This window comes from Macrosteles quadrilineatus, unplaced genomic scaffold (genome assembly GCF_028750875.1).
Source record: "Macrosteles quadrilineatus isolate MER2022 unplaced genomic scaffold, UCM_ALF_1.0 Scaffold_3__2_contigs__length_128488019, whole genome shotgun sequence".
Lineage (NCBI taxonomy): Eukaryota > Metazoa > Arthropoda > Insecta > Hemiptera > Cicadellidae > Macrosteles > Macrosteles quadrilineatus.
In genome coordinates, this window is record NW_026542596.1 from 91,746,075 (window position 1) to 91,773,521 (window position 27,447).

The 27,447-nt window shown below is 34.9% G+C and overlaps 1 protein-coding gene across 2 annotated transcripts; it reads right to left on the bottom strand.

The window, feature by feature from the left end:
- Positions 1-2,010: 2,010 nt before the first annotated feature.
- Positions 2,011-27,062, bottom strand: LOC128989973 (uncharacterized). Of its 2 annotated transcripts, XM_054412152.1 has the most exons (11): positions 26,830-27,062; positions 20,680-20,868; positions 14,643-14,877; positions 13,895-14,145; positions 13,018-13,232; positions 12,208-12,272; positions 10,493-10,571; positions 10,061-10,185; positions 8,794-9,097; positions 7,535-7,603; positions 2,011-5,045 (listed from the first exon to the last, which is right to left on the bottom strand). In XM_054412152.1, the coding sequence occupies exons 2-11, from the start codon at positions 20,806-20,808 to the stop codon at positions 2,147-2,149; spliced, it is 4,371 nt and encodes a 1,456-aa protein (XP_054268127.1). In that variant the 5' UTR covers positions 20,809-20,868; positions 26,830-27,062; the 3' UTR covers positions 2,011-2,146. The 2 variants fall into 2 exon arrangements, with proteins under 2 accessions (XP_054268127.1, XP_054268128.1); XM_054412153.1 differs by lacking the exon at positions 20,680-20,868.
- Between the last annotated feature and the right edge of the window lie 385 nt (positions 27,063-27,447).

Below are 27,447 nucleotides of genomic sequence, written 5' to 3' on the forward strand. Positions count from 1 at the left end.
AATACCCCAGCCACAGAAAACCTGCAGACTAAGCAAATTTCCATTCGCCTAATTGGATTTACACTACAGTAGACTCTCTCTTATCCGGACACCTTTTAACCGGACATCGGTTTAACCGGACTACACTCAGCGGAAATGACATCTCTTTAACTGGACAATTTTTATCAGCACATCGGTTTAACCGAACCAGATCAGCAGGAAGTGGGCGGTACTGAAACGACTGTTCTCGTGGGAAAGATTTGAGACCAGCAATCACGTGTATAAATACAATGCTCTCCTAAATTTAAGTCAAATACTGTATACATTAAGCATTTAAACGACCCGTTTAAAAAAATTTTTGGGGACGTCGGTTTAACCGGAAAACCGGTTATCCGGACTGGCATCGGTCCCGAGGAGTCCGGATAAGAGGGAGTCTACTGTATAATATATCCATAAAAATATCACATGTGTTCCCTATTTAAATAGCATTAGTTTAACAAGTACCGTACTTAGGTTTGCTGCAACTGGGAGGGTAATAGTTTTTTTTTGTAAAATGGTAATAGTTTAATATGAAATCAAACTAAATGCATTTCCCAAATTTGATCTAAATATGTTCATAAAGAAGCAAACTAACAGTTTACTTATCCTCCATAAGAATAGCATGGAAATTTTAAATTTACAATATTTTGTAATTTTTTCTGTAAACTATTAGGCACATAACAACGCTTCAATATCCTACTTATTTGGTTTGTGAGCTCTGCTAAATGGTTTGAAAAGAAATTTCAAAATTTTATGTTTATAAGGTCAAAAATGGGAAAAACCAATTTTTACCATATAAAACCCTCCATAAACCACTGTTCCCATTCCGGTTCACGAACCAGTAAGATTTTACAGTTTTCATGCAACACAGTAAAAACTCTCAGTGTGAGATATAAAAATATCTTCACCCATAAAATAATTTTTGGATTTTCTAAATAGACTACAGTAGAACCCCGGTTGACCGAAATAAAGGGGGGAAGAGCCGTTTTGGATAACCAATTTTTCAGTTAACCCACATGCTAAAAATAGCCTTTTTATTACCATGGTGTGTAAGAAAAATTAATTCAAAACAATGTCTATATAATACAGTATTTTATTTCAGCGAAAAAAAATGTTCCATGGGTTAGAAAAGCCTCTTTCTAATGAGAGGGGCTCGGCTACGCCTCACTGTTTATATATTACATATCGTACTTATTAACCTTGATTCATTTTATGGAACCGTTTTGGTTAAACCACCTGTCAACCACCTTTATTATGGGTAAGCAATGAGAGTAACTCAATAACTTTTAAACCGTAATTTTTACAGCAATGGGGGATTGCGCTATTTTGTTAATTATAAGGACCATCACATACTAATTTCAATCAAAACCGGCTGTTTTGAAAACCCGATTTCTTCACAAGTTGCCATAACTTTTGAACCGTAATTTTTACAAGAATGGGAGGTCTCTACAGTACTATTTTGTTCAGAATTTAAAGGGATACAACATACTAAATTTTTATCAAAATAGTTCGGGCCATCTTCGAGAAAATTCAATTTTTCTGTTAATTTATAAGTTATGAGGAAATCATCATTAAAAATCAAAATATCAAAAAATGAAAAAAAAACCCCTGGAGATACCATAGATTAGTAAATATAAACCAAATTTCATCAAAATTGAACGACATTTGTGGTCTGTAGCTCTGTTCAAACCCACACACACACGAAAAGACAACACTACGTAAACCACTTTTTTGGGTTCAGAGGGATCCAAAACAGATATATTCACTCAAACTTGAAAATTTTGATGAAAACAATACTTGCTCCAAATACTATGTATATGAGGAGAAAGTAATAAAATTTGGTTTACTATCAACATCAAAATGATACAATTTTTTGTCTTACAAATACATTTTATTTCCTTATTGAAGAAGATAAATAACAACCAAATAGTTTATGTATTGATAGAAACTACCCTTAATAAAAAAAGGGAAACCAAGGTAAAGAAAAACATGTTTTACAAATAAAGCAGTTTTAATGTTAAAAATGTGTATGTTTCTACTTGATTGATAACTTTTTTTAAAATGATATAACTAAATACATTTCTTGCATTAATAAACAAAGCATTCATTATTGTTAACATAATTATCTCTAGTAAGGAGGGTACCTCTGATTAGGATATCTCGGGGGAACAGCCGGCTGGTTAGAGTAATTTGGAGGGTTGGGCGTTTGAGGGTACCCTTGAGAGAAATTGTTAGCTCCAGTTTGAGGATCTCTGTAGCCATACTGATTATTACTGTAAGTGCTGATAGGATTTCCATAGTTTGAATTTCCTGGAGTCGACTGATTCCCATACCGTGGGTTTGCAATATTTTGATTCCCGTATGTAGGGTTTGATGAGGCGTTGGAAGGAGGTGCATTAAAAGAATCTCTGTTTGAACCGTAGGGATTTCCATATGTCCCAGGTTGCTCTTTATTAGAGGCAAAATTACTGTTTTTATTATAGTAATCTGTATTCACTTGGGGATTACCTGAATACTGCTCTTTGTTAGAATATGTAGGAATAAAGCTGGTGCCATACGCAGGTTGAGGTTGGCCAGAATTTGTGTAAGGGTCTAGCTGCGACTGTCGCTCCTGAGTGGGCCCTTGGTAAGTATAAGGTTGTTGGTTAGAACCTTGGTAAGCATCATGTCTTGCTGGAATGGCGTCTGAATAAAGCGATTGTTTGCCCATGAAAATATTGTCTGGATTACCTTTTTGTGTATTTAACTGGTCATTAGTTGTTTGTTTGAGTTGGGATGGGTTTTCTGCTGTAATAAATGGAGGTTTTTCAGGATTGCCAAGGTTTGACCATGTATTACTTTGTGGGGTACTCTGCCGAGATTTATCACTGTTCAATTCGTCAGCTTGTTTAGCCTCTGGTTTTGTGGTTTCTTTTGATTCATTTGATTGATTTTTTTTATTTTCCTCATCGATAAGTTTTTGTTGCTGCCTCAATTTTTCTTGTGCCGCTTTATAAACATCTTCAAAGGAATAGTCATCGTCGTCGTCGTCATCATCTTCTAAATCACTCTCTTTACTCTTATATTTAGAACTATCAAAGTTTCCTAGAAAAGGTACCTGTGTGTTACGGCTTTCGTGTACAATCTTAACATCGTTCTTACCGTCTTCGTCATCGTCATCGTCAATGACAACTTTGTCTCCAATAGTCGGGTTAGCACCACCTGATCTCTGAGAAAATGGAGATAAACGACCAGAAGAAGTAGATTTGATTTTCTGCTCACTTTTATTTTTAGAAATAGGAATATTGATAGGAGATCGTTTCACATTACTGGAAGTAGACGAAGGTGAAGGTGAAGGATTGTCAGCTGCTACGATTACACTTGTAGGAATGAAAGGGCACAAACGCTTGTACATTTCAATATTGTTCGTTTTAAGCCTTTGTACAAAAGAAGGTTGGTCTTCTTTAGTCATCTTATTAAATACAGACAGTGTGGATGCCAATTCTTGATCGGAGATGAAACTGTTAGTGGGAACTTGTTCCACATCTCGTTTGGGAGAGTCTTGATCTGCTTTAGTGGACTCATTGTATGCTGATTGCAATAGTTTAAGAGCTCCAAATGCGGCAGATGACTTTGGTTGTAAGATGTTACTTGCTGGTTGGGGAGCATTTATCTGAAGTTGAGCTTCACTTGACACTGGTTTAAGAGGTTCTAGATTTCCGATGGATGGAGCGACCGGAGGAATAGAAGTTGCAGGAGTAGGTACAGAGGAATTTTGTGCAGCTTGCAACTGTTGCAGAAAATAAGCAGTTGTCATTGGTCGAGAGGAATGAGCTGAGGCTTCAGCCATGCCAACAACAGCATTTATCAGCTGATTCAATTCACTTTCGGTTACATTAGTTTTTCCTTGCTCTACCAGCGCTGCTGCTATCTGCTGAGCAATTGCTACCTTATCCACTGCACCAACTCCTGGAACAACCATAGGTTCAGATCTAGTCACAGGCTGTAAGCCTACAGAAGCATAGGGTTGAATGCCTAAACTACTCGGAGGAGGGGGAAATGATCCATGCATCACAGCTCTGACTGTCGCCACTGGAAGAGATCTCTGTTTCTTTGAGGCAAGATACAAAGCGACATCCGTGTTTTTTATTGCTGATCGAGCCGTATTAACACAGTTTCTAGGTACAACACCGGCACATAACAGTGCAATCAGTTTTTCCCTCACAGTTTCCAAGTATACACTATTTTCCTCTTCCAGCAAAAGATCCAATGAGGCATCTTCTTTTATTTTTTCTAATGCCAATGATTGAGACATCAATTCAAATGTTTTCGGCGCCAGAGAACCCAACTGTTGCTCTAAAACAGTGAATTTTCTCAGAACAAAAATTAATGCTGATGTCCTTGTTTTTCTCTGAGGCATGTCTTCTAACAGCTTCTCGTCGGCGTTTGGTGGTGGAGTTGAAGATGTCGATTTGGGTGAATTTTTTCGCCTTGAAGATGGCACGTCGTCTTCCCATGGAGACAATGGTCGCTTCGGAGTATCTTTAATGTCAGAGCCTGTAAAAGCTTTCCAAGTAGTTTTAATGTCAGCTATCATATCTTTCTTTTCAGGGGTCGGGGGGGATATATCAACTAGACCTGGGCTGGTATTCTTTCTTTTTCTTTGATGATATTTCCAAGGCATAGCATTGTCTCCAGGATCTTCAGGCAGATTAAACTTCTTTTTCAATTCCTCTTTAGCTTTGGCTAAATCTTCTTCATGAATTTCTTTTGTACGCTTTGCCCAAACGGCAATCCATTCAGGTTTAAAATCATGTTTACTAGGATCAATTCCGGACCTCTGTAATTCATTGTATCTTTTATTCCAAAAAGCTTTCCATTCTTCAGGATACTGTGGATGTTTTTCAGGATTTTTTTCGTAGTATTTTAGTTTTTCTAGTTTAGCAGTTTCCACTTTTTTAAGTTCTTCTCGAAATTTTTCCCAAACGGCTTTTTCTTCAGAAGAAATCATCTCTTTTGGGGATATTCTTCCTTCTGGAGTATATTCCCTGAAAAATAAAATAAAATTGTGTGAAAAGGTAGCAATTGTAATATATTTGATTAAAACTTTTTAGAATATTGTATTTTTAAAAGTTTTTACTAAACGAACAACTAGTGTAAGATATCAATTTTGGTTTACAGTAGAACCCCTCATATCCGACTTCCGAATAACCGACTCCTCGGGATATCTGACCTAGTGTTTGACTGTCTACTTGTTTCCTGTCTGGGCGATAACGCCGAGCTCGATCGGTTAACTGAAAGGCCAATGGTGGATGTTGTTGTAATCGTGGCAGACGATCACCACTGTCGCCGATAACGGGTGTTGTCTCCGTTGCGGGAGAAGATTACCAAAGTCACGGAGACTGCAAGTTACGCTCGCGGGTGTTGGCGCGGTACCGGGAGAAGATTACCAAAGTCACGGAGACTGCAGGCTATTATGCTTCCTCCTGATATCCGACTTTTTGGCCGTTCCGACTATGGCCCTGTCCTGTCATGGTCGGATATGAGGGGTTCTACTGTAGTATATTTCATTTGATTTTAAAACAAATCAGCCAAATGTTCTATTGTCCTGAGTTTTGGTAGCCTCTTTCATTCTTTTCATGCAGCATTACGCTTACTGCCATACCGACCTATAACTTGCAAAATTGCAATATTTCATTTTTAGACCAAACTCAACCCTCATTATTAGGCCATCGAAGATCTTCTTTTTTTATTACACGAATTGATCTAAAGTTTTTTTTTTTTCGTGCAACATAAACTGTTTCTTATGGCTTTAAAAAGTGTGCAGTGCAATCCCGGATAGGACAACATGACACTACCAGGTGGGGTACCCCAGCTGTGAACACCTTTCATCATCTACAAGGTCGGTGGAAATATATAATATTTTATTTATAATAGAAGCTGAACTTAATCATTATAGAATTGAATTATTTATTTATTCAAGTAAAAAAAGTTTTACAAATAAGCAAGTTTTACAAAACAAGCTGCAAAAGCCTTACAACTGGGGTGTTAAATCTAATTTAATAAAAAGGATCTTTTGTAAATAAGTAAATTATTTGTGAGTAGGCCTATGAAGCCCAAGCTTCCTTCTAGTACAACTTGCGTTGGCTTCATCTCCCAAGGGAAAGAAAAGATTGGTAATACATTGGATAAATAATATGCAAAAAATCTTCTGGCTAAAAGCCTAACCAGAGCCTTGGCCAACTTTAAAAAATTGATTTAAAGAGGTCATAGGTTCCCTGCTCGCTTTTAAGTATTATAGCCTGTCTTGCACAACTACTCATGAGAACTTTTTAACTTGCTAAGAAATTATACATACAACTCAGTAATTTGTAGTACAGTAAGATAACTAGTATGTCATGGCATTTTATGGCTGGCAGGTAGGTCAGCCGCTAACCCACTGGCACGGTTTACCTATGAGTGCCCGTGTCACAATCAGGCTTTGGCGGCACTTGGCCAATGATGACTAACATGTAAAACTGACAAGTGTAGTACTTAGGTTGTCGTACATGCATTTAATTTCCTGATGTGTGCAATTTATACTTAACTTTTTTTATATGAATCTCAGCAAATGGGAGGGCCAACTTAGATAAACAGTGTGGGTTGAAGTTTGGTTATTAATTTAACAAATATTTTACATTGAAAAGAAAATATAAAGTTCATTTAGACCCATATAGTTAAAGTAGATGACGGAAAAATGTCGGATAGAAATGTAACTCTGATTGTAAATCCTGTTAATCGATTAGAAACTCAACTAATTATTACATATCTATAATTCACACATACAATAAAAAAAAAATCAGGAAAATTTTCAAATTAATAATTTTTTTTGTCTTAGGACGATGGCACGAGCCCATGATTGTTTTTCACATTACTTAAGGCTAGACCTAGTGGCTGCAGCATTATCACTTGATAAAATCCATTTGTGATTTGGCGGGATTGGAGCCCGGGACGAAAATGAAAAATGTTAATAACAAAAATAGTGAAATATTTACTAAAATACTCTAAAAAAAGTCTATCTCGCCTGGCCGCTACAGAATACTTTGACGAGGTACAGCTAACTGTGTTAAAAGTTTAATTTAAAAAATTTCCACAAATTTTTAAACATTTTAATTTTTTTATAAAAAAAATATAAAAAATTAATTTTTTTGTTTTGGATTAAGCGGACTTTCGGATTACCGAAGTTCGGATTATCGGGACTCCACTGTAACTAACTTCCCAAAATAATAAAAGCCAAAAATCTTTAAATGTTTAAAGTTTTTAAGTTAGCTTAAATTATTATTGGTTTATATAAAAATATGTATCAGTTTGCTATCTTGTTATTAAACATGTATGACGTAGGCCAAGAGTTCTGAATCCTGTTCATGTATTGTTTTAAATACTCTTATATATTTTTTAATAGAGTATTTTTTAATTGAATTGCATTAATGTTTATCTGACTGTTCAGGTGAATTAGACATTTCTTTCCCCTATTAGTCTGTGGTTTAAAGCATCTCACCTGCGATACCTATCACTGCGGCTATCATATATCTCTCGTATTTCTCTTCCATATCTGTCCACTCGTAATCTGGAAAAACAAAAGACACTTTATTAAACATGACTAGTTCTTGATTATTATTACAACCTGCATAGGAGCTTTGTACAGTAGCAATAAAAAAATACCCATGCCACAGCAAACCTACAGACTAAGCAAATATCCATTTGCCTGATTGGATTTACAGTAAAATATCTCCGCAATAGTACAAAATTTTTCATTCATATAGACCTGCGACGCATATATGCAACGGCTAGTCACATTAAAATAGACTGACAACGCATATTTGCGTCGGTGTTCCAATGATATCAAAATGCTTATATCTTTGTAACGGTCTATTTGAAGGCACTGAATTCTCTGCAATGGTCTACAGGGATGTTTGTCACACAACTACGTCGCTTGGTCTGTGGATATGATGATTGGTGAACATTAAGTGAAATGAAGAAAGTAAGAGCTGTTGTTAAAGGACAGTTGGATAGAGCTGAGAGAATGCTAGAAGAATTGTCTGGTATTAAAGTTGATAGTATCAGAACAAGATGAATATGGGTGCTTATTGGGACCGATAAGAGAAATCCAGCACAACATTGAAGTAAAAACAGATGAAGAAGAGCTTGACACTGTAATCACATTGAGGATATGTATTTCAATTTAGTTGATGTATTACAACACGGCTTAAGTGAATTGGAAAGAGTCAATGCAGAAGGACTACAGAAGATCAGACCATACAACAGTGATACTCGGAAATTGCGACCGAACATCAACAATTTTGTTCACTCTTCCAAGATGCTGAGACATTCAAAAACATAAGAAGTCTTCATTCACATACATGGGCAGGGAATGTATCCTACAGATGAGGTATACAAATTACTTCATGCTTAAGCCCTAGCATACATCAGAATTTCAGAAGGTTTATGATTTATGTGCTCCAGAAGTACCTCTGGATTAATCATGTACAGAATTGGTGAGAATGTTGACAGATTATGTTGATCCAAAGAAAGCCAAGTACCAGTACTTGTGCTTTACAGCAAAAATATAATACAAATAGAGTACAGGAACCCAATGAAACGGTTAAGACTTTTATTCTGTGGAATTGCAAAAACTTACATCTATTTTTAATAATTGTGAGTTTCACTGTGAGTCGTGCCTGAAATTAATTGCTAATACACTTTTGCGGATTCATTTCATAAGGGGGTTAGTTAAAAAGATAAAAATATGGTTTCTACCTGTAGGGTGGCGGAGGACTGTGACCTCGACTGGTGTGTCGGGGACGACTACTGTTGTGGTAGTGAGAGCGAGAGTACGCATGAGGCGACCGACTGCGGTGTCCATATGAGGGTGAACGTCTTGCATGACGTCGGTATCTGTAGCTGGGCGACCGGGACCGAGATCTGGACCAGTGACGGTTACTCGTCCCCTTGACATGGTGTCGGGAACTGCTACGATATCGGTATCTGCTTTTCCCATGCGACGACGCACTGGAGAGTGACGAAATTGAAGACAAACTTCTAGACCTAGTTCGCTTATGACCTGCAGACAGACAGAATTAATGCAGACAATAATAATAATAATAATGATGGTATTACAACCTCTGTATTACCAATTAATTTTCAAAATGGTGTTAATATCTAGTTATGGTAATCCATTTAACCACAATATGCAGCTATTTTCGGTCCCAAATCCAGGTGTCCAAAAAATCAGGCTAAAAAATTCCTGTATATTTGATAAGGAATCTGAAAAGGTAAACAAACAAGGAAAAACGATACGACAATATAATTGTTTCAGGCCTTATTGAGTCACCCACTGTATTTGCACACGTGACCACTTTTTGTTGCTTTCTTATCTTTCATCCATCCCAAAATAGAATACCTAAAATAAATAGTTTATTGGTAGAATAAAAACGTATTAAAAAATCTTTCATCTTTCGAGCGTAATCTTATGGTTATTCTTATCAGGTAGAATAATATCATGACCAAATGTAATTGTTTCTCCTTCGCGTTACGCAATAGCGTCAAAAACAAAAGTTCCCGTTAGGCTATCTCAGACAAAATTCACGTACATTTCCCGGAGACAAAGAAAATCCGTATAATGCCCGATTATTTTTTAAATTTCCCTCTGCGGACACCCTGCGAATCTGAGCCATCTTCAGGCTTTACCTGGACATTCAACTAATTTATTTCCAAATCCGTTGAAATGTAGTGTGTCAGTGAACGCAAATGTACTGTATCAGTTATTTTTTCAATGTGATTGTCTTTGGTAGAAGACAACTAAAACAGGATGTCCATGTATAGCTTAAAGATGGCTCCGATTTGAAGCCCAACCAAGATGCTGAATGCAATTTAATGGGATTACCATTCATAGGTATTTACACAGTTTTTGATAATATTGTTTCTTCAAAATTAAATGAATTAGGAGTAAAACAGATCTAGGAACTTGTTGTATGATCAAAACCACAAAAACACTAGTTAAGAAATATGTCTAGGATTATCATACCTGGAGGTTTAGTTTTATGAGTAACATTGACAATCTCAACATCAGGACTACTATTCCGGCCATCCTCGTCTCTAGACCTTATTTGTTTCTTGTCTACATTGATGCGGTTGTTCTTGTTAAATGTGCTAGAAAAACAAGTAGTAATAAATAAATAAAAAAATGGATAGTAATTAATTATTTACACACACAAAAATATGCTAAACTTAAATTTTTGTTTAATATTTAATGAATTGATAAACATAAGTTTATGATAGGTTAGGAAGAAAATAAGCTAGGCCTAAGCGAAAATTGAGCAAAGCACTATATTTCCAATGTAAGAAGTTTCTGGAGTAATTCCAGGTATTTGAACAACTAAGGTCCACAATAGTCTTTTCATAAAAACATGGATCTTAAAAATAATAAGACAACACAAATGTTTAACAAAATGCTTACATTCCAGATGATTCTGTGTTCTCGTTTGATTTTGGCACTGTAATACTCTGCATTGTAACAGGCGGTGCAGCAATCACTTCTGCAATCAATAAATGAAGAGATTGAGTAAAACCAGGACAATAGATTTTAAAATTCAAGAACAGTACTGTTAAATAACAGTAGTATTTATCTATATTTTAACATATATGGTTTTTAGGAAAAACCATTTCTCGTTTGATATATAATGAGAGTAGAACAACTAATATCTGACAGGGATGGAATAACACAATTAGGGTCAGAGGAACAAGAAATATTCAAACGGGCCTATTTCATAATCGTTAAGAGCATAGTCTAATACCATTATGTTCAAAAAGCACTATTTTGTAAAAGTTTCATGACATCCAAAACTAAATTAACACGTTTGCTGCGGGCTACTATAATTGTTGAACCTGAATACTAGCACTCCAGGTGGCCTACTATAAATGTAGCCCAATTCCCCCCCCCCCCCCCCTCTCACTAACATTGCCTCGGTGTGAGCCCAGCATATGATGGGGAACTTTGTTATTGTTGCCACATGTAGTGCCGGTTTGGTAAGTTTTTTTGGCGCAATTCTTTTTCGGTCATTTTTTATCTTACTGTGTCGGTGCATTTTGAACAGTGTAGTGTGGGCTTTTGGCTAAGATTTAATGACATGCAAGAGGTTAACGACACAGAAAACATACTACTATAACCCAGAATGCCAACAGCATGGTAAAAAGCATTAAGTACTTTGAGAGAGCTTTGCCTGTCACTTCGTAGGCAGCGCCACCAGCGTTGCTATGCACTCAGCATATCAACGCTGGTGGTGCTGCCTACGAAATGACAGACAAAGCTCTCTCAAAGTACTTAATGCTTTTTACCATGCGGTTGGCATTCTGGGTTATAGTAGTATGTTTTCTGTGGTAACGATAATGACTGTAGTGTAACATTGTGAAAGGAACCTAACCTCAAAATTGGGCTTGACACATTTTTTGCGGTATTTTTTATGGTGTACCCGGGTAACTTCTCTTTTTTCCCTCCATTTCTCAATACTGAGCACTTTTGTTTTAGTGTGGTTATCTGTTAGTTTCTTGTAAAATTTTGTCCACAACAACTGAAACGCAGTACATGCTATTATATGCCTCTTCTATTGGACAAAACTAAATCGAAACATTTTCGCACACTCATCCACACTGCAAATTAGCTGTTCTCATGCCCCCGCGGCTGACCATCACACAACCACAGCAAATGTGTTAAGGAGCGTTATAATGCCAAGACCATCAACTGGTCCCACAGTGGTTAAAAAAACAACTTTATAAAACTGCAGTAAGACAGCTCTTATTGACAGAGTGCTCCAAAGTTTGAGACAAACTTAAACCAAATGTTACATTGAACTTAATATATTATTCGTTTGCCGATATAAATTTGTGTGCATTACAACAGACTTATCGGGTGACTCTGACTACCATCAACAGATATTTCTCCGTTTTGTTAAGGAAAAGATACTTGCCTATGATTGGGATTTTTAGAATAAAGGTGTGGCAGCTGGCTCACCTAAGAAATGAGTGAGCCCCAGGAAGACCATTGCATTTGTCCCCTGAGGGACTTGGTGTAGACATAGAGAATTGACCAAATGGATCAGATTTGTTCAACTTGTTATGTCTACAATTGATGAATCAGGAGGAGCTGTTATCCCTTAATTCTAAAAATGTATTTACCTTTGTTCTTCTTGTTAAGGTTCTCAGCTGTTGCCTTCTCATCAAACAATTCACCATCAAGTTCCCTGTAAAATTGAACAAAAAGTTAAAATGTTATATATCAACTTGTGCACAAATTAAATGCTCATTACTTTGATGTACATAATTAATAAACATATTTTGGGTGGAGTCCAAACTCTGCATTGCTTGTAGCACAAGTTTTAGAATGTTACAAGGTTGAAAAATTACTGCACACCCAGAAGTACAGTGGACTCTCGATTAGATGAGATAATGAGTGGGTGAGTGATTGTAGACCACGCAAACTTGACCTAAACCAAACACTGACTTTGAATTTGTAGTTAAGCTTGAATACAGGTTTAGGTAAATAATAAAACATATTTAAACATTGAAGGTCTAAATACCTTTTACATTTGTTTCATATACATCTATTTGTAAAATAAATATGCATAAGCCTAGTAATACCAAAAATTAAAACACACTCAAAGTGTTATCAGTGACGCATCGGTGGTCGGTGAAGTAAAAAACGGCAACTCTACAGTCTGCCCACAAGATAATGGGCCTCCTCACGCTAAACATATTAGCTGTCCACAACTTGCTTAGTATATTTATTTATTTTGATTTAATTGCAATCATGGTTAATCCACAGTGTGATTTCACTTGTGAATAATCTGGAATCTACCGACTCTTTTTTATTCATAGAATCTTTCAACATTGATCTAAATCATTACCAAGCAACTTAAACCCACAAAGTCATTATCACTCATTAACAACAAAATACAGAGACATAACTTAAACGGTAAAAATACTAACCTGAAATGAGGCCCTTCATAAGATGTCTTATGCAGTTCATTCTTCCGATCTTGAAAATAAAATTCTTGGTACTTAACAGTCTTGGGCTTCATACGACCAAACTTCTCCTCAATATCTTTAATGATATCAGTGACAAGCAGACCGAAGGCTTTCCTCATATCTTTCTTCTGGGGTAATGCCTGCAATTTTCTTGCGACAGTAGGAAAGTACATGCTCTGGAAATAAAGTAAGAAAAAAAACTAGGCTTACCATGTATGTTTTATTGTTGTTGAGGCCAAACCTTTAAAAGAAGAGGACGAGGAGAAAAATAGAAAAAGTCTTTGAACGCACTCCGTCCGGAATTTTTCATATTTTTAAGTTTAAATCATTTTAACCACTGGTTCATACACATTTGAAAAATTTGAACTGAAAAGCACACACGTCTTTTTTAAATATGATTATAAAAAATTATTCAACGAGCCTGGCACAAGGAAAAAGAAAACTTCAGTCCTGACTAAATAAAATGCACAGTAGCACAGTTGTGCTGAATAAAATTGAAAGCAGATAATAGATTTCATAATTTTACCCAAATCTTACTGGAGCAGTAGAAAAGCTGTAGCTGACCTATCACATTCCAATGAAATAGAAATTTGGCAAAACTGTTATAAACAACCACTTTCTATACCTATACTTTGAATATTTTTATTAGGCTATACATATATTCTTATTGTCCCATTGATTATAGAAATACCACATTTTGTTGTCGTGTTTCTTGTATTGTGCCAATATATCTTATTCAAATAAATCTGCTTATCCCAAAAAAATCCTTGTGAAAATAATTGTTGTTTAAAACTGTGCAATGTCTAAACTTTGAGAAGCATTTAGCTGTTACACCTACCAGATATTTCATGTAGTGGAATATGCTGGTGAAGTGAATGAACATGTTGCGTTCGCTGCCGGTCTTCTCACACAATAGACAGTAGTAGTATTCGGTCTCGTCCAGCGTTGACTCTGTCAATTCTACCATAAACTCTAGACCAATCAATGGTGCTTTGTATGCATCCAACTTGGGTTGGATCAGCGCATTCTTTATAATAACTTCTTCCAATCCGGGTGGCACTGGCTCACCAGGTTCCAGCGAAAGGTTTTCTGCAAAGTTACAAAAATTGGTGTTGTGTTTAGTACTATCATTGACTTTTGGATCCTATCTATATGGACCAGTTACAGCCAATTTGTTATTCAAATAGGCATAATTGGATGAACCACTCACAGATTGTGGTGCTGTGAACATTCTTAGAGGCAAATTTGGTAAAACTACCAAAATCCATAGGTGGCAGGGTAACATTTAGGCTCGGGACCAATTTTCTTTTTGTTATGGCCCCGGAGGACAAAAACAGAATTTGTCCATGAACATGAGAACTCTAGCATTCGTGGCCCGATTTCAATTAAATTTAACATGATTGGTTAAGGGCTGTATTAACTTTCATGAGTTCGCAAACCAGCAACATTACGTCATGAAACCAGAGTTTTATAGTGTTTTTATTTAAAATTAAATTTCTAAATGGTCATAAATTGTAACCACCCCTTAAAGTTCAAAATTCCCTACAACCAAAAATCTGCTGTTTAGCCTACAACTGTATGGTTACCTTTAGGATCAAGTTTGATGAACTTGGCGCAGGGGTGAGTTGGTCTACTCATGTTGGCTCGGTGTCTGCCGGAGTCTGAGTGTTGGCGCAACGCCGACAGTCCCGCGACAGTTTCCGAGCACACATGACAAGTGTACCACACACCTTCCTTCTTGCGCACCACAGAGAACACATCAGCCTGCTGACCATTGTCCAGCTTCACTCTCTCAGACAACAGTGTTCTCTCATCTGCATTCTGGAAACCATATAACAAGCATTAAAAAAAATTACTAAGGTGTTACTAACACTCTAAAAAACTCTAACAAACTGTTCCAATACACTACTTTATAAAAAATTGGTGTTAAAGTACCGTACCTTAAAGAAATATACCCCTAAAAACCTGTCATGTTACTCATTGTAGATTCTTTTTCTGCATTACCTTTAGGTGAGTAGGGATGATATTCCTTAATTATAATTCCAGCAGTATCAAGGAAAAAATTATTTTTTTCTTAAGGTATTAATAAATAACCCAAACCTACTATATTTGCAGTATACGGCCATTTTATCAGTTAATGACTAATGTAGTACAACTAATAATTGTTATCATGTGCATACAAAATCACTTGTTTGTCTTCTAGGTTAGATTATAATTAGTATCAAAATGTAGGCGAAACTACAACTGACTCCATAATTTGATACTTACGGTCCCGTGAAGGTGTCAAATCAACAAAAGCGTAGATTTACAAAAATAATATTTAAGTTAACCTAAAAGTTTAGAAAAGTAATCTTATATGATGTGTTTAAATTTAAAACACTCTTAGGTGATTAGGAGTTGAAACTTAAATCAATATAGACAAGGAGGAAGGGTTATAAAACACATCCCAAGTGAAGTGTGACACCAGTCACAATGAGGATCAATAATAATGTACATACATCAACGGATGACTCATTTAGCGCTTTGTCGGATAACCGGCTGAGTCGCACAATTGGTTAAGATGGTAATGAGGTGTTAATCACTGTGGTCTAAGAATATTTTACCAGGTTTTCCCTAACCCACATCAATTTACTTCACAAGTTAAGTACAACTTACCGCTCCAATAAAAAAAAACTTCAAAAATCAAAGAGTGTCAACTTAAATTTTATCAATGAACTGTTTAATTTTGTTTACAAATTTCAACCAAACACAAATTTTTAATGACAAAATATCAAAGTGTACAGTGTCAAAATAATTTAACCATCAAACAAACATAGCTTAATCAGTTATAAATACTAGTATTACAAATTAACCACTTAATAGTATAGATCGACATTCGTCCGTTTTTATATGCACAGAGTTTATTGATGTTGAGCTTCATGGTAACTTTTAACACTCCAACTAGAGAAACTGGTTGAAAGTAAAGTGGTTTTCTAACATTGTGATTGATCTTAAATCCTTTGAGCGAGAGGGATTTCTCATTTATTTAATTATGTCCATTTCCCTGATCTTATGAACACGAATACCCAAAATCTTACAAAACAAGTTTTATGTGGAAAATAGTAGGCCTACCTATGTCCTATGTAGTAGATCATAGTAGGGTAATGATGTGTAAAAATTAATCAAATGTTTTATTTGGGGTTTTAAACTCATAAAGAATACACCAACCTGTCATATTCCACGAGAGATGTCCACTGTTAATTTAGTTTTATTCAAGCCCTCCCCAGTCCCTCAAAGACGTAGGTGATTTTCTCATGAATTACACACCAGCCCTGAGCATGATGGGATTCAAACCGTCAATCTACACTTCTTCTATCCGGGGAAATAATGTCCCACAGCCAACTTGGTTTACCACCAAAAGTTAAAATAAAAACCACATTATGTAAGACAATATAAGTGTATAATAAAGATAATATACAAGGGGAATCAAGATGTTTAATTTGATTAGGCTTAACATCACGAAGGCAGACCAAAGAGTTACCGTTGTTTACCTCTCCGACCACAAATAAGTACAGATAACAGGCAATCAGTTAATAAGTAACAAATTGTGTTTCAATTTTTTATATTTTGTACTATGCCTACATATAGGTTCTTTGTGTTGCCCTTACTGAATAAAAATTCATATTTCCAAAAATTCACTATTTTCAAAGGAACCCAATTTTAGCCACAGACTAATATTTCTTACCCGACCCGACGTAAAAAAGTATTGTTTGAAAACTCCTGATGTTTAGTGACCAAAAAAATACAAATATGCACTTACTAAGTAAACTATATAATTCCATTGTTTTAATTATCAAAGAAACAAGTAAATAAAGTTCGGCAAAATTACAAAACCTAAATAATTTATAGCCTAAATTACACAAATGGCACAGAAATCATCAAATACCACACAAGCAAATGTATATTTCTTCAGGAAGATTTTGAATTATTTTATACCCGTTGCCGAAAGTCTACAAACATTCAGCTTTCGGGGCCAAGACGATGGTTTCATTGTCTGACCGTGAGACCAGTGATAACTCCAATATGATGGGACTAATCTCACGCCATTGTCACGTCCCGCAACATAAAACAATGATCAGGCTTATCACATCGTATATGCTTATTGGTTTCCATATTTCATATTAAAAGGCAATCACAATTTTCTTAGATGTTTTTCATTATTAGAAAATAAAAACTCGCTTCAGATGTCCACTTAAGAGGAAAACTTTTAAACTAAGAACGCTTCAGATGTCCACTTGAGAGGAAAACTTTTAAACTAAGAACTATTAACAGTCAACAACTGCAACCAACAGAAAACTTCAATATTGATACCTGTGAAGGGGATGCACTGTTTAGTTTCTATAGCAAAAAATAAGTAATGTAGGAAAACTAGAATAGGCCTTTGAAAATTAAAAAAAGTTACCTTTAATTCCAATAAACATAATCTAAATCAAAAGCACGTAGTTAAATTATAATATTATCTGATAGACATATTATTTAAAGCTTATTTGGGTTTAACATTTAAGTTATACTTACTCAATTTTTCACTGTGACCAATAATACACTAACTACTATAGCCTAGGTAAATGATCACAAACAGTTTTAACATATTTAAATATGTAAGAAAATATTTTTAAATGTAGGACAATTTTCATCAACAATATCGCGCTAAGAATAGAATTAAGAACAAACTAAATTCTCCATTAAAGTTGCATAGCTTAAATATAGTGATTAACCACTTACACTAGGCTCATAAGTGATCAATTTACTGTTCACGAAATTGATTACAAATCTATACTTACCTTGAAATAAAAAAACAACTGTTCTGAACACCATCTGTTATCTTATTATATGATACATGATTTTTTTCACATCTGAGCTGTTATGAATATGGTAGACATACTTTGAATCTCTTTTAAACTAGAGTAACTAAGGATTCATCGTTGTAACAATATAACACTTTCAAAGTTATTAGAATTTGGAAAAGCGGATCTTATTACATCCACCTTCCCAAAACCAAAAGCTCATTCCCGGTTTATTGGTGTTATTATATGACTCGCGTGAAAAGCCTAGAAAGAAGTTTTTTGCAATAACAAAGCGTTGTTTTAATTTTTCCTACCATTCAAATTATTCAAGGAAAGAAACTGATAAATAACATTTTTTTAGTTTCAATTTATAAAATAGGCCTATATAATTATACAATATTGTAAACCAACAGTATCATTATAGGTTTTATCACCTTAAAACTCAGGATACCTACACCTAGTTAATGGTGAAAATATAGGTTGTTTTGGATACTCTATATTTTTTCTATCAGTGAATGGTTGGAATTTAATGGCTTTTTTGTTTTAAGATACCTACAACAGAGTTAAAAGTCTTTACTGTAGCTATTGCAATAAAATGTATATGAATAAAAAAAGAGTTATCATCAAATAGTTAGTGCCCACTGTGTCAATGTCTCAGTTCAAGCCAGACAAAATATGGCAGACAATCTGCGTTGACTAGCTAATTTTCCAATTTATTTGAACTGTTAATTATATGCTTTCAGTCCAGTTGTAAGGGGTACGGTTAAAGGAGTTTTACTGATACCTCTTTTTAAATGATTTTAGGATTTTTCTGAGGATAGCACCTTGCACTCCATTTTACATCCTTAACCTATTTTAAAATGTGTTAACATTTAATGAGCTGAATGAATTATTGTCAACCAATCAATTAATCAAACAATTTATTTAACACAATAATTTCCATTACATATTTTACTAAAGTGAACAAATGGTTTGTCTGGACTTTAAATACTGTTTAGTGTTTATACATTATACAGTTCTAAAGATTTGATCAGTAGCATCCAGTTTTATTTATCTTTCACACTGCCTCTCAAGCAATTAATAATAATTAAAAAATACATTATGATAAATATCACTGTAAAAGGAAAACTTAATTTTTAGCCTGTTACTTAAAGCCTCTCGTTCTCTCTGGTGAATAGAATTGACAAATCAGAGAGCAAGAGTTTAATGATGTCATGTGCCCCCCTTCTATCAAGAGACACCCTCAACCTCTGGACGGACGTCCAAGATGACGTCTACGATGACGCTTGTGATGGCGGTTGTACAAACCCTGTTCTGTAGGCTGCGAGCAATTTTTATTTTTTTTATTTTTTAGTTGCCTAATACAACAATACCAGGAGCAGATGATGACACCCGACATTCGGCATTGGAGACCTTGTTGCAGAACTATGAAAGACTGGCTGCAGCGCTTCTTATACCACCATCATTACTCTTAAGCTAATAACTGACGTCGAGGTCCAAATGTCAACGCTTCTGCTCGCCTCGCGTCCCAGCTCCCCATTGGTACTTTTTATCCAATATCAATCGCAAACCCATCACTGCCATCATAGCTAACATCAGAGGATTGGGGCCTGAAGGGTTGGGGTGTCTCACGATACCAGTCTGATTGGCAACAGGAGGGGCTGGGCGACAAGACATCACCAAATCCCGTTCTCTGATTGGTTGTCATTCCCATAATATCCTTTGTCATTTCTATGTTAACCCAAATACTACTATCATGCATTATAAATTTGATTGTCAATAAATTAAGTATCTGATTTGATCCAATTTTTTTTTCATATGCAAAATAAATGGCTGCGTAAGTTAGCTAGGTGGTTATAGTGCTCGCCTGACAATCTGAGAGTGTTCTATCCTGAGAAAAAAATGGAAACTTTTGGATGGTTAGAAACTAGACTAGAACCTATTTGACCTCCATTATCATTATCAGATTTTTAACTAGCTTAATAGTTCTGACAAAAGAAACAGGTGCTTTTAGTCAGTAAAATAGCGACATAGGCCATCTCCCGCCATTCCACTCTCACATTGCATCCACACACACGTTCAGTGAAAACAATGTAAATTATTGAAAGTATTTTTGGGTTTATTTTTTTTTTTTTTTAATATAGGCTACAGCATTAGATAAGAAATTACCAGTGTAAGTTTAGGAAAAAATATCAAATTTACCAAAGAGATAATTATAAACATTTGTAATCATAATTAAAAAGTTACATTCTTGATAAATGAATGCTGTGTAAACTTGTACAGTTGGCACAGAACGTAGAGAGACACCTCCTCAGGTAGAACGGGCCGTCCTAATCGGTCCTAATCCTCTGTTTACATACCCCTAGCCATCGTTATAAATTACGGGGTTTCCACTAACAGTTGTAAGTTAAGCGAAAACTGCGTTATTTCGGCAACGGTACATCGTAGAACTGTGATTAAAATTGCTTTTTATTTGTCTAAGTAAGACGAAAAAAATGAGCCGTCATTCGTTTATGTAGGTCTAATGTATCAATTGATTGCAAATTATAGTGAGACGCAGATTTTCTTGGAATTCCGGCAGTCAGGGGTGAACGCCACGAACGATGGCTAGGGGTATGTAAACAGAGGATTAGGACCGATTAGGACGGCTCGTTCTACCTGAGGAGGTGTCTCTCTACGTTCTGTGCCAACTATACTAACACGTTTAATGTAACGGTGACAAAACAAATTGGGTAATGGTTTTAGAAAAAGGGAAGTCACAGGCTTGTATATATTACAAAATTAACCTATACAAAAGTACCTTAGGCAGTTCTTTCTTCGATGAGTGTTTTTCTTCTTCATCAGCATTCCATTCATCAACGACTCTCCCTTCGATGTCAAGATCATCAAAGTCGTATGAACTACCGATAACATTAGTGTAGCCTTCCATCACTTATTAACTGTCAAACTTATAATTTTCTTCGCTTTTCTTCATTTAACACTGAAAACACTGTCACAAGAATTTTGGATTAACTACCAAAGTCAGTTGATGGTATAAAGTTTTAATTGAAATTACAGTGAAAACATGAATACATACAACTCCAACTATAGGTTTCTAAATGTTAAACATTATACTTCTCTAAACATACTCACATCTGATGAGTTGAAATCTTCAAAAGATGATTTCATCGTAACAAATCCAAACTAATTAGGTACAATGATAAACAAGTGGAAAAACTAAAAAAAATTTTACAAAGGAATTTATTTGTAACAGGTTATTTTAAAAATATCCATCTTCCATCTTTTTAATTTTTTTATTTGTTTCAATCTAATAATACAATACTCACACATGAAGTTCTACTAGTTCAAGCCTGGAAGGTTAAAGAGCTCAAAAACATTTAATTTTATGGACAGGTCTTTCACAGCCTATTATGAATAGTTGATGAAAAAATCCTCTATCGTCTGATGTAAACTATTAACAAGCAAGCTGAATCCAGAAATTACAACTGTGACCCAAGTCAACTTGTAGATGCTTGAAGATTGCTCTATTAATACGCCTATCTTGGTTACACTTCTTTGCTGTGCATGGTCTGTAGGCCTACAGAAGATGTAGCTTTTTTCTGCAGTCAAATATTTTAGAGCTTATGCAAACAAAGTTTTGATCTGAACTACCATCCCCAATGTTTCCAACCTAATTTAATAAATGAATTTATAATGAGAAATAGTAAAATTGTGGCTTTATAGGGTAAAAACAGTTTTAGTTTACATTTTTTTAACAAATTAATTGCAACCAAATAAAAAATGAACACACAAAATTGAATATCGCATAGCCTACGAGTAGTTAAATATACAAGTCCTCAAAAAGTCTGGAAATGATTGGATCATTTCGCTTTGAACCATTGCCAAAAGTCCAGCTTATCTTTGAATATAGGCCTAAGTAAGTAGTTACAATAACTACAAATTTACTTTTTGTAGCAAACGTCAATATGACCCGGATCTGGAAGCGAGAAATTGGAAGGAAATCTTAAATAAGAGAATAGGTTGAGGAGATCATTAAAGGTCTATATTAGGAAAAAATAGTAGTCCACCCACAAACCCAACCTTGAAAAGGTTATCCTAGGCGGCAATGTAAAATTACCGTAAACGGGGTGCCCGGAGTGACTTGAACACTAAATAGGGAAAAAGTTAAATATCTTTGTAATTCAAATATGGAAGGGACTAGGAACACTTTTGCACCATCAAAGTTATCACTTGGCTTTGTAGTTGTATATACATAATTATAAACATATTTTTAAAAACCCTTGACCATAAAAAAAATAATTATAGGGAACACGTCCAAAGGACAATTTTTCTTCTTTTGTAAATTTAACCTACACAATACAGATTATAATACAAATTAATTGTTTAATAATTTATGTCATTTAAGTACACTTTCCCAAGAAATTACTAATCTCATTCTCTCATCGTATCAGGTAATGGAGATATAAATTTTTGTTGTGGCTACTACCACTTTTTCCCAGTTTGGGGGTGACATGAATACACTTGTTTTGGTTCAGTATTACGGTACCGTACTGCAATGGACCTAAGACACGAGTGGGGATGAATATAACTCATGCACACTTCCAACAGGATGGAAGTGGCCAGAAAAAATAGACTGTTGCCGGGTATAACCTAGACGTGAAAGAAATCATTACCGTTCCTGTTCTGGTTAACACAAGACGTGTCGAGCATGTGCCGAATATCACTAAATGGCGCCAGAAGCAAAACAAAAACTGAAAACCTAAGGGAAAGGTCCTTGTGTAAATATTGTACAAAGAAAGTTCATAATTTACTTTAGTTTTAAGATTTTACAATAATTATCAATTTAAGACCAAAAATACTCGACCCATGGCCAGGTGGAAAATACTTAAAATGAAAATAAAAATATGTTTAATTTTTTGTATGAAACTACAAATCTTCCACATCATTTTAAGGTAAGGAAATATGTTTTACTACTAAAACAAGTTTGTGAGGATTTTTTAAAAGTTTCTTGGGAGAATTAGTGTTTTCCAAACAATAATTGATCATAATTCATGTAAAATAATTTTTTTTTAATAGGTTAAATAATATCATTTGAAAGCTCTTGTACAGTGTAGGCCTATTCAAGTAACCCCGTAAGGTTGTACATTAATGCAATACACATAATAACATTGAAAAAAATATGCTGTGTTCAAGTCACACCGACCCACGAGGTGACTTGAACCGATAGGAATATATTTTTCAACAAACAAAATATAATTAATAGGTAAACAAATTTGAAATATTGTAAATGTAATCTCCTAGATGAGTCCATAGAGCCTATATCTAAAAACAATTGAAAATTTATAAATATTTTAGAAAATATTCATATCAGAAGTTGAAAAGTGTGTTCAAGTTAGCCTACCCCGCTTTACGGTACAAATTTCATTTCAGATATTGAAAAAATGCCTAAGGTGTTCGCCATTCCCCTACTCTCCCACATTTTATGCTCCTATAATAACACTCTTTTTATAGGCACATCTTAAATGTTCATGACCAATGCATTTAACGAACAATGTAGGTTTGTAAGTTAGGCCTACAATTTCAACACCGTCAAAACTGAATAGGCTATTTTTAAGACAATTAACTCCAACCTAAGTAAAATAATTATGTACTGACTGTTTTCAATTGTCTTTAACCATTTACAAAACCAAAACTTTAACAGGCTAGTTAGACAAACTTACAACTTTTTACAATTGTCCAACATGCCTAAATTTTTTCATCTTTAAGATAAGTTAAGACTAGGCCGACTATTTAAATTAGATAACTTACCTGCTACATACTTATCATCACAACTTGATTTGATTCCCAACGAAAAGAACACAACTGATCTTTTAATAACGTTACACAGTTAATTATTTATCCTAGTTCAACTTAAACATAACTTACCTACCTAATGTTAAATTATTTGTAGACAAAATTAAAACCTGCGCAAACTTATAACTTAGACCTAAGTTAGGCTATTGTAAATTGTAGACTTAAGTTACCATTTGGTGGGCCCAAGTTTAGTTCCATAATTAGTACGGTACCTTAGTGTGTAGGCCTAAGAATACAGATTTGTAACTGAACTAAGTAAGTTAGGTTAATATCGATTAAAAATATCGATTCGATTACTTAGTAAACCTTCATTCGATTTTTTAATGGATGGACGGATCCCAATATCCCGGACTTTCAGAACGGGATTTAGGCCTACATATGATTCGGGAATTTCTCGGGAAGGTATTTGATACGATGGTTGGCGATTTTGCCACTTTGCAAGTGACTATTACACCGCTATCACGAGAGATGTTCACGCGAACGCAGGAGGTGAAGTCATTTAGACGATCACGCCGTGACTGCGAGTCATTTCAACAATCACCCCGTGACCACGGAGTCATACCGACAATCATGCCGTGACCACGGAATCATACCGACTATCATGCCGTGACCACAGAGTCATAACACTGACAATCGCGCCATGACCGTGAGTCATTTCAACAATCACCATTTCAACGAGCGGAGTCATACAGACGATCACACTATTACGATGGCGAGCCCTTTCAACAAATGTGTCGTGACCGCGAGTCACAAGTTTCTGTAAACTCAGGCCTACCTGTAAATTTTTACCCATTTTATTTTTGTTTTTATAGGCCTAGATCAGTGCCATAAACAGTAGGCCTAAAAATTGATTTTGTTTGTCTTTCATGGTAGATAACTGCAATCCTCAAGACTTAAAACAAACGCTTTTTAGGCGCAGGAAAAGTCCTGTCCCATCCCATCCCAAAAATCGGGAAGGAAATAACATGATAATCCCATCCCGTCCCAAACTAAATAGCCTATTCAATCAATTTTTTTTTTTTTTTTTTTTTTTTACTATACGAAGGCGGGTACAGTTTCTTAACTGGGCTATGCTAATATTGATTCAAACTATCGAATTGAAAATATTGATTAATAATCGATATTTTAAAATATATCTATTTTAACCCTTAATTTGACAGCGTGCCATTATTGGCACATGATGATTCAAAAAAATGTCACGATCGCCTGTTAACTTTTTAATTCCAACAAACGGCGTCCAAAGGTTCTTTGCCTATTGTTATTATGGTTTAGTGCCCTATAGTGGACGTTTTGGAAATTACTATCACTTTAGGCCAACATATAGAAAATGAAGTATGGAGGCTTAGTGTAGAAGGTTAGTAAATTACTTTTTATTTCAATATTTTAGGCTGTTTACTTATATATCTAAGTGATTTGCACGGATTAAAGATGAGAAAACATAACCCAGGTCAGTAATTAGCTTAAATACGAATATTGATTTTTTTATAAACTAAACAATTTGAGTGTGACAAAAATGGCACATTGCCAAAGAACCAGGGAACAATGAAAATTTTTGGGCGTGCCAAAAATGGCACATTACCAAAGATGCAGTTATTATTTTTTTAGTTTATTGAGCGCGCCTGAAGTGGCACACTGTTTCTAAAACAGTGAAAGGTATTTATATTTGTAAATGTATGTCTCTTATTTCCACAAATTGTAAAATAAAAATTTTTTTGTGAGGGAAGATTTTTCACTAGGCTGTTTAGAAAATACTTTGGCTTTACAAAAAATCCCGACCATCCATGGCAACAAATATCTACCAAAAAGAGTTTTATTTCCTGCTGAAAGTGAATCTCCTTATATGAAAGTTGATTGTGCATTCCGATAAAGACTTTGGTACTTACAAATATTTGCTCACCGTATCAACATATCGTGGAATAACGCATTGCAAGACAATAATATGTCACTAAAAAATTTTAGTTATGGGATTTTTGAATTGCTAACCAAAGAAAGGAGTAAAAGACAAGTTCTAAAAGACAAGGATTTACTTCTTCTCACACCATCTTCTCTGGTGTATGTTGAAGATGTACGCTTTGATGGTGTTGGACACTACCCTTTCTTTTTCTTTGTATACATCAAGAGGTCGATGCAGACTTTGCAAAAATATAAAATCGTCGATAGTGTTCAAAGTGCAATGCGAGGCTGTAACTAAAAGAAAATAGCAATTGTTTTGTGGGGTTTCACCAAAACTAGATTATGTTTCTTGATGAACATACTCTAATGAAATTTCAAACGATTTTCCTGATGGGCATGACTAATGAAATATCAATAAATTATATAATAATGTATTTTCTATTGTAATCACATAGTTTTGTGGAGGTTTTACATGTGTATACATTTTAGTTCATTTTTTGTAATGACGTTTATACCATTATATTGGATTGTGGAGAAATTGATTTTTTTATATCTTACATATAATTATAGTTATACAATTTTGATATCCAATATGTGATAATGTCGACTTATTCAAACCCTAAAGTTTATTTTTAAGTGCTATACAGATAAACTTGTTGTGTTTAATTCAACATAAGATTCCTAGAGAAATCTCCGCATCTTTGGCAAAGTGCCAAAAATGGCACACATGAAAAAATTGTGAAAAATACTTATAAGAATTTTAAAATTATTTTTTTGAAGTTCCTTTGGACCCTTTTGATTGAAATATTGCAAGGAAAAAGTAGTTTTCAACAAAAGATTTGTTTGCCAAATTAAGGGTTAAAAGGTTTACTAATCGAATCGATAGTTTCAATCAATATTATTATAGCCCAGTTAAGAAACTGTACCCAAGTAGGCCTATAAAATCAAACTGTTATAACCTAACCAACCAAACTTTGCTGATACCGGTAATGAAAAAATCGAATGAAGGTTTACTAATCAAATCGATAATTTCAATGGATAACTTATTTAAGTTTAGCCTACTTGTTATGAAACTGTTAGGCCTATCCATAAAGTAACTTAATAGTCCTAGTTCGAAACAAGTAGCCTAATAAATAATATTGATTATTTTACTATAATGTTTAAATAAATAATTAACTTAGAACCTGTTTTTACACAAACTCACCTGCCAAACTGAGCAATAGGCTTGTCGGCGATTTCAATGGCAAACAAAAATGGCCTAATCCTCTATAATAGAAATACACACTCTTGGAAAGAAACAACACACCAGTAAACACGGTTTTGTTTTAAAATAACAGTGGAATCAAAAGTAAAGCATACGTTAAAATGCAGTTGCAAAGTGTTTAGCTAGAGCCAAGAAGGAAGATGACAAGTCGACAAGACAAGAAAGTGAAGACAGCAGGCACAGCCTGACAACCATCATCCATCTTTGTTTTGTTATTCTTCTCCTTTTCTCATTCATTCTATAGTGATTTATCATAGATTAAACATACTCCTCAATGTATAGTATATTGGATTGATAGTAAGATATTGTTCATATGTAGGGCTTCTGTAATTATGATGAGAGTCGAAATGCGTATGTTTTATCTATGGCATTAGTCATTTAAAATAATTTAAAATAGGGTACTAACTGTGGTCTCTATTTTATATCAATGTATATAAATATTCCTAAATCTCAATTTTATCCTCCTCTTTCTTATGATCTGACGTGTGCTGCAAGACGAAAATGCTGCGCGGTACCCGAATTCCCACTGGACTACTAGACATGCGGCGTCACGACTCA

What these genes read in the sequence shown, in the direction of transcription:
- LOC128989973 (XM_054412152.1), bottom strand. Translation starts at nt 20,808, where the DNA reads ATGGAAGGCTACACTAATGTTATCGGTAGTTCATACGACTTTGATGAT. An exon ending in CCTTAACAAGAAGAACAAAG is followed by an intron (nt 10,572 to 12,207) that starts GTAAATACATTT and finishes TATTGATTGCAG; the next exon opens with AAGTGATTGCTGCACCGCCT. An exon ending in CGCAGTGATAGGTATCGCAG is followed by an intron (nt 5,046 to 7,534) that starts GTGAGATGCTTT and finishes TTTATTTTTCAG; the next exon opens with GGAATATACTCCAGAAGGAA.